This window comes from Zootoca vivipara, chromosome 10, assembly GCF_963506605.1.
Source record: "Zootoca vivipara chromosome 10, rZooViv1.1, whole genome shotgun sequence".
NCBI lineage: Eukaryota > Metazoa > Chordata > Lepidosauria > Squamata > Lacertidae > Zootoca > Zootoca vivipara.
This window is the reverse complement of record NC_083285.1, coordinates 59,963,463-59,976,075: the sequence shown is the minus strand read 5'-3', so window position 1 is coordinate 59,976,075 and position 12,613 is coordinate 59,963,463. Positions and strand designations below refer to the sequence as shown.

Below are 12,613 nucleotides of genomic sequence, written 5' to 3'. Positions count from 1 at the left end.
ACAGCTGTTAAAGAAAAAGGCATTTCAAAATGCTTAAACTTTGGCTAAATTATGCCTATAATTTTTAAACTGCAAATAATTGAATCTTTTATTTTACATCTGTTTATGTAAGCTGCTTTGCATGATGCAAGAAAAATACAAATTATTCAATATGTAAGCCCCGCTGAACCTTATATATTACACAAGAGGTGGCTTAACCTTATCAGGTTGAACTTTACGGTGCCTCCTCTTAAGTCTGTACTAGATAATGCCAGAATACACTTCCCCACAGTTCAGTGCGCTTTACAGTGCTTGAATGTTGGTAGACCATGTTTAGCAGCAGAGCCTGACAGCACCCACAACCATGGTTTATTAGGTAATTGCAACCATCTATCCTTATGTGTGTAGTCGGCCTAGGCTGCAGGCACCCCCAAACTTTGGCCCTCCAGATGTTTTGGACTACAATTCCCATCATCCCTGACCACTGGTCCTGTTAGCTAGGGATCATGGGAGTTGTAGGCCAAAACACCTGGAGGGCCGCAATTTGGGGATGCCTGGCCTAGGGGAACCTTATCTCTTATTCTATTTTTAAAAAAGTAGTCACAGACACTTTTTTATGTTCAGTCAAAGTAATCCTCTATGTCTATCCTTGGATCCAAAAGATCTTCCCCATAGCGTGACAGATCCATTTGGTTGAGAATCAGGTTTTCAAAGGTTTCTTCTAGGTCTGTTTCTCCAATCAATACTGCTCCCAGCATGCGCCCATTCTGCATCACGACTTTGACGAACTCCTGGCCTTTAGTGCACCTCAGCATCAGTTCATGGTCTGAGCCCAACCCTTGCGCGTTGTACTTTCCCAGCAACACCACCTGGGGGAATGGGAAAATAAGGTGTAGTCTTGAGAGTGCAAGTAGTGCAGAAAAGAGCCCTCTGTCTTAATCTAGTTACTCTAGTACTGATTTGCTTTGGGTCTGCCTTAAGAATAGCCTCTGCATCTTTTACAAAGGAAGCTCCGTGTGGTGAAATTAGATTTAGCTGCATAAATGTACTCTCGAGATTTGCTATCGCGAGGAATTGAGCTGTGCATATTTCCCAAGTGAGACAGTGATATAGCACTCACAAATCATGGCCTACCTATGGAAATCTAAACCTACTGCTATTGAAGATTAGGCAATATTAGTAGGGCAATATACAATCATACCTGCAGTAATTAATTGCAATTACAGGTGAAACTTGGAAAATTAGAATATCGGCGAAAAGTGCATTTATTTCAGTAACGCAACTTAAAAGGTGAAACCAATATGTGGGATAGATGGATGACATGCAAAGCAAGATATATCAAGCCTTTATTTATTGTAATTGTAATTATTTGTCATTAGGTGGGTCAATTATAAATGGAATGTAATTAATGAAATGTAATAGCGATGTTTATTTTTGTTTATTTTTGTATTATTGTAACTTTCTTTTAATACTGTGGAATTTCCAAAAGAAAGCATTTGTAAAAATAAAAATAAAAATAAAAAATAAGTTGCATTACTGAAATAAATGCACTTTTCGACGATATTCTAATTTTCCGAGTTTCACCTGTATTTCGGAAATAGAAGAATCTGGATTACAGCATTTTGAGGCAAGCTATATGAAGACACTTCAAGGGTAATAACTGGTAGAGAGTACTCTGCATTTATGAATTCCTAAACATGGCAAGTTCAGTGCTAACCAGACACTGCTGCTTATGGATGGATTTCCTTGAGCTAAGTTGCTCATTTTGTAGGACCATATACTGTACTGACAGAAAGCAGTCTCTGGACATCTTGCAGTCCAGTATTTTACTCTGAAACAGTGTGTGCTACATGCTAGGAAAAAATGGAAGCCAGTTAGTGTGCTGCTCATCAGTGCAGAGAGAAAGCTAGGTGTGGTAGCTTTCTGCAGAATTAAAACGGAATCCCTTGCAATCAAGCCATTCCAAAAGAGTGAATCATTGCAGTCGTTTATACACAGTTCATTACCTTGTAATTGAAAAACTTTGTCACATGAGCAAAGAGTTCAAAGCAAAAGTCCATGTCTGTAGGTTCCCCTAAAGTATCAGCAGCCATACATTTTGCAGCATACCACCCCATCTGCCTAGCCTGGGTCCAAAGCCTCATCTGAAAAAAGAAGGATATGGGAATCAATGCACCAAGATTGCAAGCAAGTGTTTTAGAACAATCAGCATGTTTTCCTAGAGCCCAATCTCAAGTGCTCAGCTTATCAGAGAGCTACTATAAAAGTATGGCCCTTGCTAAAAATATGGGAAGCATTGATAGTTACCCTTATATGTGGGATCCACACAAAAAAAACATCACTGGCTGAAGTGATCCTGTTCGTCATGCCTTTCCCGGGATATTCAAATAAATAAAAATCCTATTCCTCTTCACTTCTCATTTTCCAGCCCCAAGGATACATGGAAGATGAATGAAGCTTGTAGATTGGCAGACAACAGGCGGCTGGAATAGGAGTTTCTGCAGGCGGCTGTAGAAGTCGCCTCAACAAATCGCTGCTACAGTCACCTGGAGACTTCTGGCTACTTTATTTAGGGTCCCTCTGCAAACTGGGGCAAAGTCCTTTGGCCAGCTGTGGATTTGGCCAACAATTCCACCCCCAAGTTTGATACTTAAGGCAGGTGTGCATTCCCTTCTGTTCTGTTAACTGAACTGTCACATGTACAATGTGTTTAGGACAACGTGAACAAGAAAAAAGCCCAGGCTAATTATATCCCACTGATGGGATTAAATTACCACGAAGAATTCTCATTAAACCCACACAGGGATCACCATCTACATTTTCCTTAAAGGTAAAGGGACCCCTGACCGTTAGGTCCAGCCACGGACGACTCGGGTTGCGGCGCTCATCTCGCTCTATAGGGCGAGGGAGCCGCCGTTTGTCCGCAGACAGCTTCCAGGTCATATGGCCAGCATGACTAAGCCGCTTCTGGCGAACCAGAGCAGCACACGGAAATGGCATTTACCTTCCCGCCAGAGTGGTACCTATTTATCTACTTGCACTTAGCATGCTTTTGAACTGCTAGGTGGACAGGAGCTGGGACCGAGCAACGCGAGCTCACCCTGTCGCAGGGATTCAAACCACCGAGCCTTACCTGCTGCCAAACTGGACTAGGCTCCCATGACGTAGTGCAGATATCTCCTGCCGCATAGATATCTGGTAGAGAAGTGTGCATGTATTTGTCCACTGACAGACCCCCATCTTTACCTAGAACAAACTAAACATTTAAGAGGTAAATGCAGATTTCTGCAAAAAGGTGGGTGGGTGGAAGACATAACTTTGCTGGTCTTAATAAGATCTGAGGTCGGGGGCTTGTATGTGTCTTTCAAGGGTATTGTGATGAAGCCACCCCCTTTGGCCCATCCCAATTTAGCTACCACTATCCCAGTCCTTAGAGCTGCCACGCTTGGAAAGATCTCAAGTCCCTGGCCACACATCCTCTCCCATCAAGGACTCTTGACTGCCCCAAATATTCAGACCGCAGTTTGACAAACAAGAGGCAGAGCTTACTAGCGGCCACACTGCAGGAAGGACACAGAACATCGAGTCTACAGGTGGTGCTACGAGCAAAGATTTCCCAAATGCAGACTCCCAGAATGAGGGGGTTTGTTAAGTTCCACATGCTGCCCTCTGGGTCTCATGAGACTCTTAATCTCAGGGTTGTGGCTTCAAGGTCTACATTAGGCAAAAGAGTCCTGCATTGCAGGGGGTTGGACAAGATGACCATTGGTCCCTTCCAACTCTACAAGTCTATGATCCCATGGGACTCTACTCAAGCTAGAGCCCTCACCATCCTTATTTCTTAAGAACACTTCTTGAGTGTTCTGGCCTGGCTGGAATGTGTTCTTCAACTCTGATAATGCCTCTAGCTTACCAGAATGGAGCCTACAAATGGGGGGGTGGTGCAAGTGTGTAGAGAATCTAACCTATGATACAGAGGTAAAAAGTTATATCTGTTGCTCAACCTACTTCTGGCATGTGGCCCTCGAATGACTGTCCAGAAGGGAATGTGGCCCTTGAGTATGGAAAGTTTCCCCCCCTCTGTTACACTGATGTTATGTACTAGGAAATGGGTGCTATTGATGGAGCAAAAATGAACAGACAGCAAGTCAAATAATACAAGATATGGGGACCCTCTTATGTTGCATAACATTTTGTTCATTCGGTTCAAATTAAGGTACCCATAAACGGCATACTGCACAGCTCAATCCCTCAAGGGACTTACGCACCCCAAATTTCATATTAGTAGTACTTTAAAAAGCTAGCCAATTCATATTCTCAATGTTAATCCTTACATTATTACCGTCAAGGAATGGCTGGACATTTGGAATGACTCCGGTTGCACTGACAATGAAGTCGCAGCCATATATCTTCCCACTGGTCAACTCAACATACACCGGCCACCTCTCTGGAAGAATGAAAGTTCAGGCATGTGAATACTCAGTTTCCAGGTTATGTGGATTAGGCACAGAATCAGAAGTTTCCAGGTGTTAAGACTCATTTGCTCCTCCACTAGGATTGCCCTGGAGTACCGGGGGGGGGGGAGCCTAAACCACTCAGTCTCTTGGACTTGCGGATCAGAAGGTCGGCGGTTCAAATCCCCGCAACGGGGTGAGCTCTTGTTGCTCTGTCCCACCTCCTGCCAACCTGGCAGTTCAAAAGCACAGCAGTGCAAGTAGATAAACAGGTAGGAAGGTAAACGGCGTTTCCGTGCGCTCTGGTTTCTGTCGCGGTGTTCCATTGCGCCAGAAGTGGTTTAGTCATGTTGGCCACACGACCTAGAAAGCTGTCTGTGGACAAAGGCCAGCTCCCTTGGCCTAAAAGCAAGATGAGCGCTGCAACCCCATAGTCGCCTCTGACTGGACTTAACAGCCCAGGGGTCTTTTGCCTTTTTTTTTTTAAAAAAAAAAAAACCCTTCAAAGTTAATACACATGGGAGAGCAACAGATGGACACCAGGGATGAGGAACCTCTTTCACCCTGAGGGCAACACTCTATTCTGTGCAACCTTCTGGGGCCCACCTGCCAGGTGGGGTCAGGCACAAATGGGAGAGGAGTTTGTAAGCCATGCTTTTATCTGCAAATAAGACCCTGAGGTGCCCTGCACTCTTCTTGACAGACTTTACCTTCATCCATTTCTGCATTCCTCTCGTCCAGCTGAACTCTGGGGAAAGCCAGAGACACCTTCTCTGACTGCTGGAACTCTTCCTGGAGATAGATCTTCTTCACCTCGCACAGGCTTTCAATGTGAACTTTGTGGGACAGCTGAAAGATAACAAATAATTGCATTTGATAACGCCTTTCCTACTTAGTTATGTGCAACCCCTACAGTGTGAGCCTTAAACTCATTTGTTTCGTGCCAAATTTTATTAACGTTCCTGATGCTGTGCTTTCCGGTCAATTTAGCTGTGCTTTCCAGTCAATTTCAATTGATTTTTTATGGTGTGATCTGGTACGGTATTAGCTACATGCTGCTATTCTGAAAACTTTCTTGGCATATTGGATTTAAAAGTTGTATTCTTAATGTTGGTTATTAACCACTATGTAGGAAAACTGCCTCATGAGGGCTATGCCCTAAAAGTAACTCTGAAAATCCCTAAGTAAGTACTAAATAAGTAAGGTCTAGATAAACTCTGCGGCTCCTGTCCAAAAATGTATCTCCATTGAGTCATGGCTGATCATGCCTCTAAATCTGGCACCCTCAAACTCAGCCCTCCAGATGTTTTGGGACTACAACTCCCATCATCCCTAGCTAACAGGTCCAGTGGTCAGGGATGATGGGAGCTGTAGTCCCAAAACATCTGGAGGGCCAAGTTTGGGGGTGCCTGTTCTAAATCAAGGAGGGAGCCTAGGGATGTAGAGCAGACTCCCCTCTTCAGACAGTATTGCCCAAGGTATAGAAAGGTATAGAAAGGCAGCAGGGATGCAGTGGTAGGGCCAGGGTCTCACTACCCCCCAGTCACGATTGTTTTTTTAAAAAAATATAGTTTTATTAATTTCCAATATATAACAATTACAAAAAAGAGAGAGAGAGAAAATACAAAAACAAAATCTCGTTAAGCTTGCCAAAGTCCAATCTGTGATTTCGGTAGTTGTCATTCTTCAGAGTTATCAGTAAAGTATTTTATTTCGTCTTTATAACAAAGGTCAGATTGCCCTTCTTTAAAAACGGTTAAGAAGCCCATACTTGGGGTACATTCTGCATGTTGACTTGTAATGTAGCTTATTTCTGTAAACACCCTCTGCCAGAAGGGCTTTATATAAAGCTCCTGATTGTTAATGGGGCACAGGGGAACACCCAAAGGGTTTAGGATAAGCAGCCATACCTCTTTTGCTCCCTTAAAACATAAGCCTTCGTGCCAGTCAGGGCCTAAGGCGCTGCCGATTTCCCCTGGGTTTGCTGCAGCACTTTGTTCTATCTTACTTCCTGGGGGACAAGGAGGAGAGAGATAAGAACATATGCTATAGAGCAAGTACGGGCAGCCTATATATTTTCTGGGTTCAAAGACAATACAGGCTCTCTTCAGCCGGGCAGGGTTGATGATGATGATGATGATAATTTTATGTATATGCCACCCATCTGCCTGGGTTGCCCCTGATGAGGTCTTTACAAGGTCCTTCTGTACTTCTTATTTAGTCATGCTGGCCACATGATCCGGAAAGCTGTCTGTGGACAAACCCGGCTCCCTTGGCCTGAAAGCGAGATGAGTGCTGCAACCCCATAGTTGCCTCTGACTGGACTTAACCGTCCAGGGGTCCTTTACCTTCACTTATTACGAGTGCAACCCAACTTCCCACCCTGGGTCTTGTAGCAGCTATTCCCACTCCACAAACTCAGCCACAACGCTACCTCATCTCTTACAGTTTGCAAATATTTGAAGTGTGCAACGGCTTTCATACAATATAAGCCAATATACATGCAAGATCGACTTTATAATGCCCAAGATGCTCTACAGTACCGGGTACTCCACCTGCCGCCGTATATTTTGTTCTTTTACAAGCGATCCGAGGCTCCGGTTTCACGGCACTCAGCTTTGGGATTAGGAATTCAGCTGCTCCTGCATCAAAGAAGGTATTCCCAATCGCTTTGTCTTTGATGGCCCAGATGACTTCGCAACCTTCGATTTCGTACCTGAAAAGAGTTTTGTTATTATTTTTAAGCTATTTTGTTTCTGATGTGTTACTGTAATTAAGGCATTTGAGGGTTTTTTTTTAAGAAAAGAAAAAAGATTAAAAAACAACCAGGTTTACACGTCACTATTTTTAACATGAGCAAGCAGTGGCTAGTGCTTGCTTCTGAAATCACAAGGTACTTTGCTCCTCCTCCACTGCTGGGAATCATGGCCTGACTTGGTGTGTCATTCAAAGCTGGCCTCCAAGTTTGTTTCTCTCCAAACAAACTATAAAATTCTAAGCCAAGTTAGAAACCCTGGCTTCCACTCGTGGTTTGTTTTGGAGAGGGACAAGCTATGAAGCCTGTGTTTGGACAATTTAAAAAACCACCCCAAAGACCATGGTTTGTTTCCTTGCAGGAACAGGGATGGAGCAAAGTGGCCATGATTTCAGCACGGCTACTTCACATTAAATCATAGTTCATTTTAACTACAGTTTCATGTGACGTGCAAACCTGGCAAATTTTTTTAAAAAAATTGTTAAGTTCTCACACTGCATTCAGTGTTCCAAAAAGGCACGGATGTACAATAGCAGCACAAATTAGATCTATAGCTGAGATAGTAGCAGTAATAGTAGTAATAGGAATCATCATCATCATCTATTATTTATACCCTGCCCATCTGGCTCTGTTTCCCCAGCCACTCTGGGTGGCTCCCAGAATAATAATAATAATAATAATAATAATAATAATAATAATAATAATACAGTGGTACCTCTACTTACAAATTTAATGCGTTCCGAACGCACATTCGTAAGTCGAAAAAAATTGTAAGTCGAATCCCATAGGAATGCATTGAGAGAAAAAATTCGTAAGTAGAAAAAATCCTATCTAAACTGCATCCAAGATGGCGGACGGAGCTCCATTCGTAAGTAGAAACATTCGTAAGTAGAGTTATTCGTAAGTAGAGGTACCACTGTAAAGCTCTTAGCTTCACTTATTTTTCAAAAGAAGGAAGATTTACATACACTAATTCCAGGGCAATGCCGCCATTTCCCACAATGGTTATTCTTTTCGCTCTTGCCAGATGTTTCTGAAATTCCTGCACTTGACACAGAGACAGACAGATAGATCATTATAGAAACCTAAGAAGCTGTCTTCTAATGAGTGATGCAATAGGCCCGTCAAGCTTAGGATCATCAGCCTTGACTGGCAGTGACTCTCCAGGGTTATGAACAACAGTCTCTCCCGGTCCCACTGGAGTCGCCAGGATTTGAACCCAGGACATACTATGTACAAAGTAGATGCTCTACCATTGAACTGCGGCCCTTCCTCTGTTATCGCAACAGAGCTGACCCCATTTGACCCCCAAACAAACCAAATTTAATCACCAGCTAAAACAAAGAGGGAGGGGGACTACTCGGCTCCCTATTTGGGGGCAATAAAACTCTCTGCTGTTAAAGCCTGAGCTCCCTTCCGCTCCCGTGCAAGACTATATAGCTGAATAAAAGCAGTGCTATCTATCTGGGCTACAAGTATGTGCAAAATCCTCTTTTCTCTCTCTTGTGGTTGTCTTTCTTTCCACATTTTACATTTCTTTCCAATATTTCTGTTCCATTAAGCCATGCTGCAGAACTCTCCTGCTTAGAAACACTCCCTTTTGACTTTAAGCTAGTAAAAACCCTCTCTCTTTTTCTGTGTTCTGGGAGAATGACCATGGCACACTCTTTGTGTTGCATGGTTATTTCTGGCTTAGACCTCACCAAATTTATACATCTATGTCTGTGTCAGAGACTGCTGAAAACACACAAACAGCATTACCGCTGCGCTGTCTGTATCGCGGATTCCCAACACGAAGGGGTTTCCTTCAGTAATCAGCTTTGGCCTTGCTCCAGCACACAGACAAAGTTTTTCGTAGATGTACTCCTGACCGGCTTCTGTGATTATTTTCTGCAACCACATTATAAAATGGAAAAGAAAGAAGAGAAGGATATCTTTGAAGGGTCCAGAACAGCACATCACTGATATGGCTAGAAATCCTTTTTTTAAAAAAACCATAGACTCATAGAATTGTACAGTTGGAAGGACCCAAGTTTCCCCATCCTCACTCTACATTAATCTCAGAGTCATGGGTTCAAGCCCCACGTTGAGCAAAAGATTCCCACATTGCAGGAGGTTGGAATAGAGGACCCTTGTGCTCCCTTCCAACTCTACAGTTCTATGATGGGGTGGTTTCACATTGAAACAAGGAAGAATTGCCATTGTCCTGTGCAGATCGGCTTCAATGCTTTTTGAGCTTAAGCAACAGAAGCATTTGTGCACAGGAGAATGGAACGAGAGAAGCTAGGAAAAAAGAACCCGAAGCAAATTTTCCACATGTTCTCCAAAGAGCTCCAGAAAGAACAGCAAGAACTTCCTGCCTGCGATACCTTGCACCATTCCCCCTCTTGAAGTTCACCAACAATCCCTCCAAAGCTACTTCTTCAGTAGCAAGTCTGCAAGCTAGCCAGCTTCCAATGCAGCTGGATGAGCAAACACTTAAGATCCAGGCTGTCAATTCATCACAGAGGAACACAAATAGGAAAACCTTTCCTCTGGGTGGCAGTGTGGGACGTTCTGCAAATGTTCTCCAAAGCACTCGACTATGCTCCTGGCTCGTAAGAGCTGGTTTGATGCAATAAAATGGATCTCCTTGGGTATTGAAATTCAACAACCGCTGTCTGGCGTATCAACTGCTTCGCCAATATCTGCTCCCAACGACAGCAGCTTCTCACACCGCATCAAAGACCTACTCTGGAAACCCCAACCTCAACTTCCTGGTCTAGCCGGGGGGGGGGGGGTGCCCCTGTGTGCATGTATCAGTTTCTGCCACAACCTGCTTAATGTCTGCATGAAAGTCAGCTCCCGTCTCATCTTTATCCACTGTAAACCAGTTCACATGTGTAAGTCCCACTGACAGGGCTATATCCTAATAGATCTGACTCCACTGGTGCAGGAATATCTGGAGGTGACAGAGTCTACAACATGAGACTTGATTTGTCATATCAAGACATCTCCGCTCTCATCCTGGAAAGGGAAAGCCATTTCTCATTCCAGATAAAAAAGACAAAAGGATGAAGGGTCCTCTTACATGTTCTTCACTCTTCAGCTGTTTTACTCCAGACTGAATAACCTTAATGTTAGGGTAGCGTTTTTCTAAGATGTTGCTTGCTTGTTCTTCAACGTCAAATTCTTCTAAAGTCCTGGAAACCTGTCAAATACAAAAACAAAACAAAACAATTTGTCAGCTGCAAGTCAACCTCCTAACCAAAATATACTGATGCACAAATGCACCAAAGAACCTCTCGGGTTCTTGTCAACCCTGAAGGCAACCTTCATAGATGCCACTCCCTTAGGTCTGGTTCGAAAACACACACCCCTACCCAATAGCTGGACCGACAGCTGCAACTGCAGTGGGATGCTGCTACTGATTACATGTTAACTGGTGAAATTCAGGCTTTCCCAGTCCTAGATATTTGCAGGGACCTGCAAACAGCAACAATGGCTGCAATGGAGAACACACACAAAAAAACCCCATCCTTAAGGCCAATTTCATCCAGCACCCTGTTATCCCAGGGACAAACTAGCTCTAAATTGGAAGTATGCAAGCAGGACAAAGTGCAACAATGCTCTCCTCACGTGTTGTTCCCAACAACCGTTATTCAGAAGCATATTGCCTCCAACAATGGAAAGAGAACATTGCCATCATGGCTAGTGGTCAATGTTCTCTGTGGATTTGCCTTTGAAAGTTGCCCAAGTTGGTGGCCACTGGAACATCCAATGGGAGCAAATTTCCTACAGCTCATCTATGTGCCATGCAAAGAAGTACTTTCTTTGAATGGCCCTAAGTTCTAGTATTAAAAGTGGGCACTACTACAGGAAAACTGGGCCTGCAGTGGCCCTTGAAACAGGGTTACAACAGATTACTTCACCTGATCCCCAAATCCCCAAGAAGCAGTTATTAGTTCTGTTCTCACCTGCTTGAAGTTCGTTACTGCTTTTATAAGAGGAGATGATGTGACTAATAAAATATCATCAGAAGGAAACTCTGTAGCCAGCTGTTCAAAAGGGTAGAAAATATTAGAAGTTATTTTTAAAACGAGCAACTCACACCTACATTTTTCCAAACAGACAATTATTTAAATTAATCTACCCCTTCCTACCTCTGAAACAAGTGATCCTATTTAGACACAGTGGAAAGTTTTTAGCTTTCTTACTGTTCTAGGAAAAAGCCTATGTTAAATCATGCTGTGTCATTAACTGGAACATGACAGATCTTGTCCGAGGGACGAGGAATGGGTAGACTGCTGCTTAATCAAAGTTACACTAAAATGCTTGATTTCTGCGTTGTTGCTTTTAATGGGGAACCCGAAACATGCCGTGGAAAGCACCTTCTCATTATCTGAAGAAGGAATTTTTTTTATTTTGTTCCCTCTTCTCATTATACATCTATGAAACAAGCAGGAAGTGTCCGTAGGAAAAGGGCGTTGAAGGGAAACGGCCAGAGGGCGCATGCGCAAAGACGCAAGGACGGTACTTCAGCCGCTCAGCAAACGTCACGCCAGAGGCCGCATGCGCAGAGACCGCGTATGTGATTTCTGAGGCGCAGGGAGAGTACTTTACCCGCTCGGCGCACGTCACTCCGGCGATCCCACCTCCCACCACAACGAAGCGGCTCCGCGGGGCAGCGAGCTGGGGCGACTGAGCTGCCATAGCCGCGTCTCGGGCCTGCGAGGCTCCGGCCTCCTCCTTGTCTGGGCAGGTCTTCACCCGCTGCTTTGGTGTTGCTGGGAATCAGCCTGGCTACGAGTCGCCGCGAGGCTCTTAAAACTTCCGTTTGGCGTTTCCCACTTGAGGAGGCGTGACGCGAAGAACAGATACGAGTCTCTGCTGCCCCCAATGGTCATGCGTTTATATTACAACTAAAAGAGCGCAGAAGATTTATGGCTTTAAAGCAAAGGGAGATTAAAGCACTGGATTTATATTCATTGACTTTGGAAGCCGAGCTTTGCATTGGATAGATGATACGAAAATTGTCGCCAAGGGGAAGGGTGATTCTGAGCATAGGCTGAGTGCTGCAGATTTTATTTTTATTTTGCAATATACAGTATTTCTCACCTTTTTTCCTTCCAAGGAGCTCAAAGTGGTGCTGGTGGTTCTCATTTAACCCCCCCCCAACCCCTGGGTTAGGCTGAGAGGCAGTGATTGTCCCAATGTCACTCAATGAGTTTCATGGCTGAATGGGGATGGGAACCCTGGTCTCCCAAGGTCCTAGTCCGGCACTTTTAACCACTACGCTACGCTGGCATAGATGGCTTTGAAGGGGTGTCAGATGAATTCAGGGGTCGTCAGTTGCATGATGGCAAAATGTGCTAGAATCCTAAAGTGCGGGATGTGTTTGCATTCCCTTCTGCTGATCAGGCATCTGATTAGATAAACCTTAGCA

General features: G+C 44.1%; 1 protein-coding gene across 3 annotated transcripts; it reads right to left on the bottom strand.

Moving 5' to 3' along the window:
- Positions 1–39: 39 nt before the first annotated feature.
- Positions 40–11,999, bottom strand: PYROXD1 (pyridine nucleotide-disulphide oxidoreductase domain 1). 3 transcript variants are annotated; one of them, XM_035127599.2, is made up of 12 exons: positions 11,791–11,999; positions 11,145–11,225; positions 10,259–10,378; positions 8,950–9,078; positions 8,157–8,230; positions 6,989–7,149; positions 6,344–6,444; positions 5,144–5,282; positions 4,314–4,426; positions 3,113–3,235; positions 1,986–2,123; positions 40–848 (listed from the first exon to the last, which is right to left on the bottom strand). In XM_035127599.2, the coding sequence occupies exons 1-12, from the start codon at positions 11,878–11,880 to the stop codon at positions 600–602; spliced, it is 1,518 nt and encodes a 505-aa protein (XP_034983490.2). In that variant the 5' UTR covers positions 11,881–11,999; the 3' UTR covers positions 40–599. The 3 variants fall into 3 exon arrangements, with proteins under 3 accessions (XP_034983490.2, XP_034983489.2, XP_060135150.1); XM_035127598.2 differs by having other exon boundaries at positions 6,977–7,149; positions 11,791–11,998; XM_060279167.1 differs by lacking the exon at positions 8,950–9,078 and having other exon boundaries at positions 6,977–7,149.
- Between the last annotated feature and the right edge of the window lie 614 nt (positions 12,000–12,613).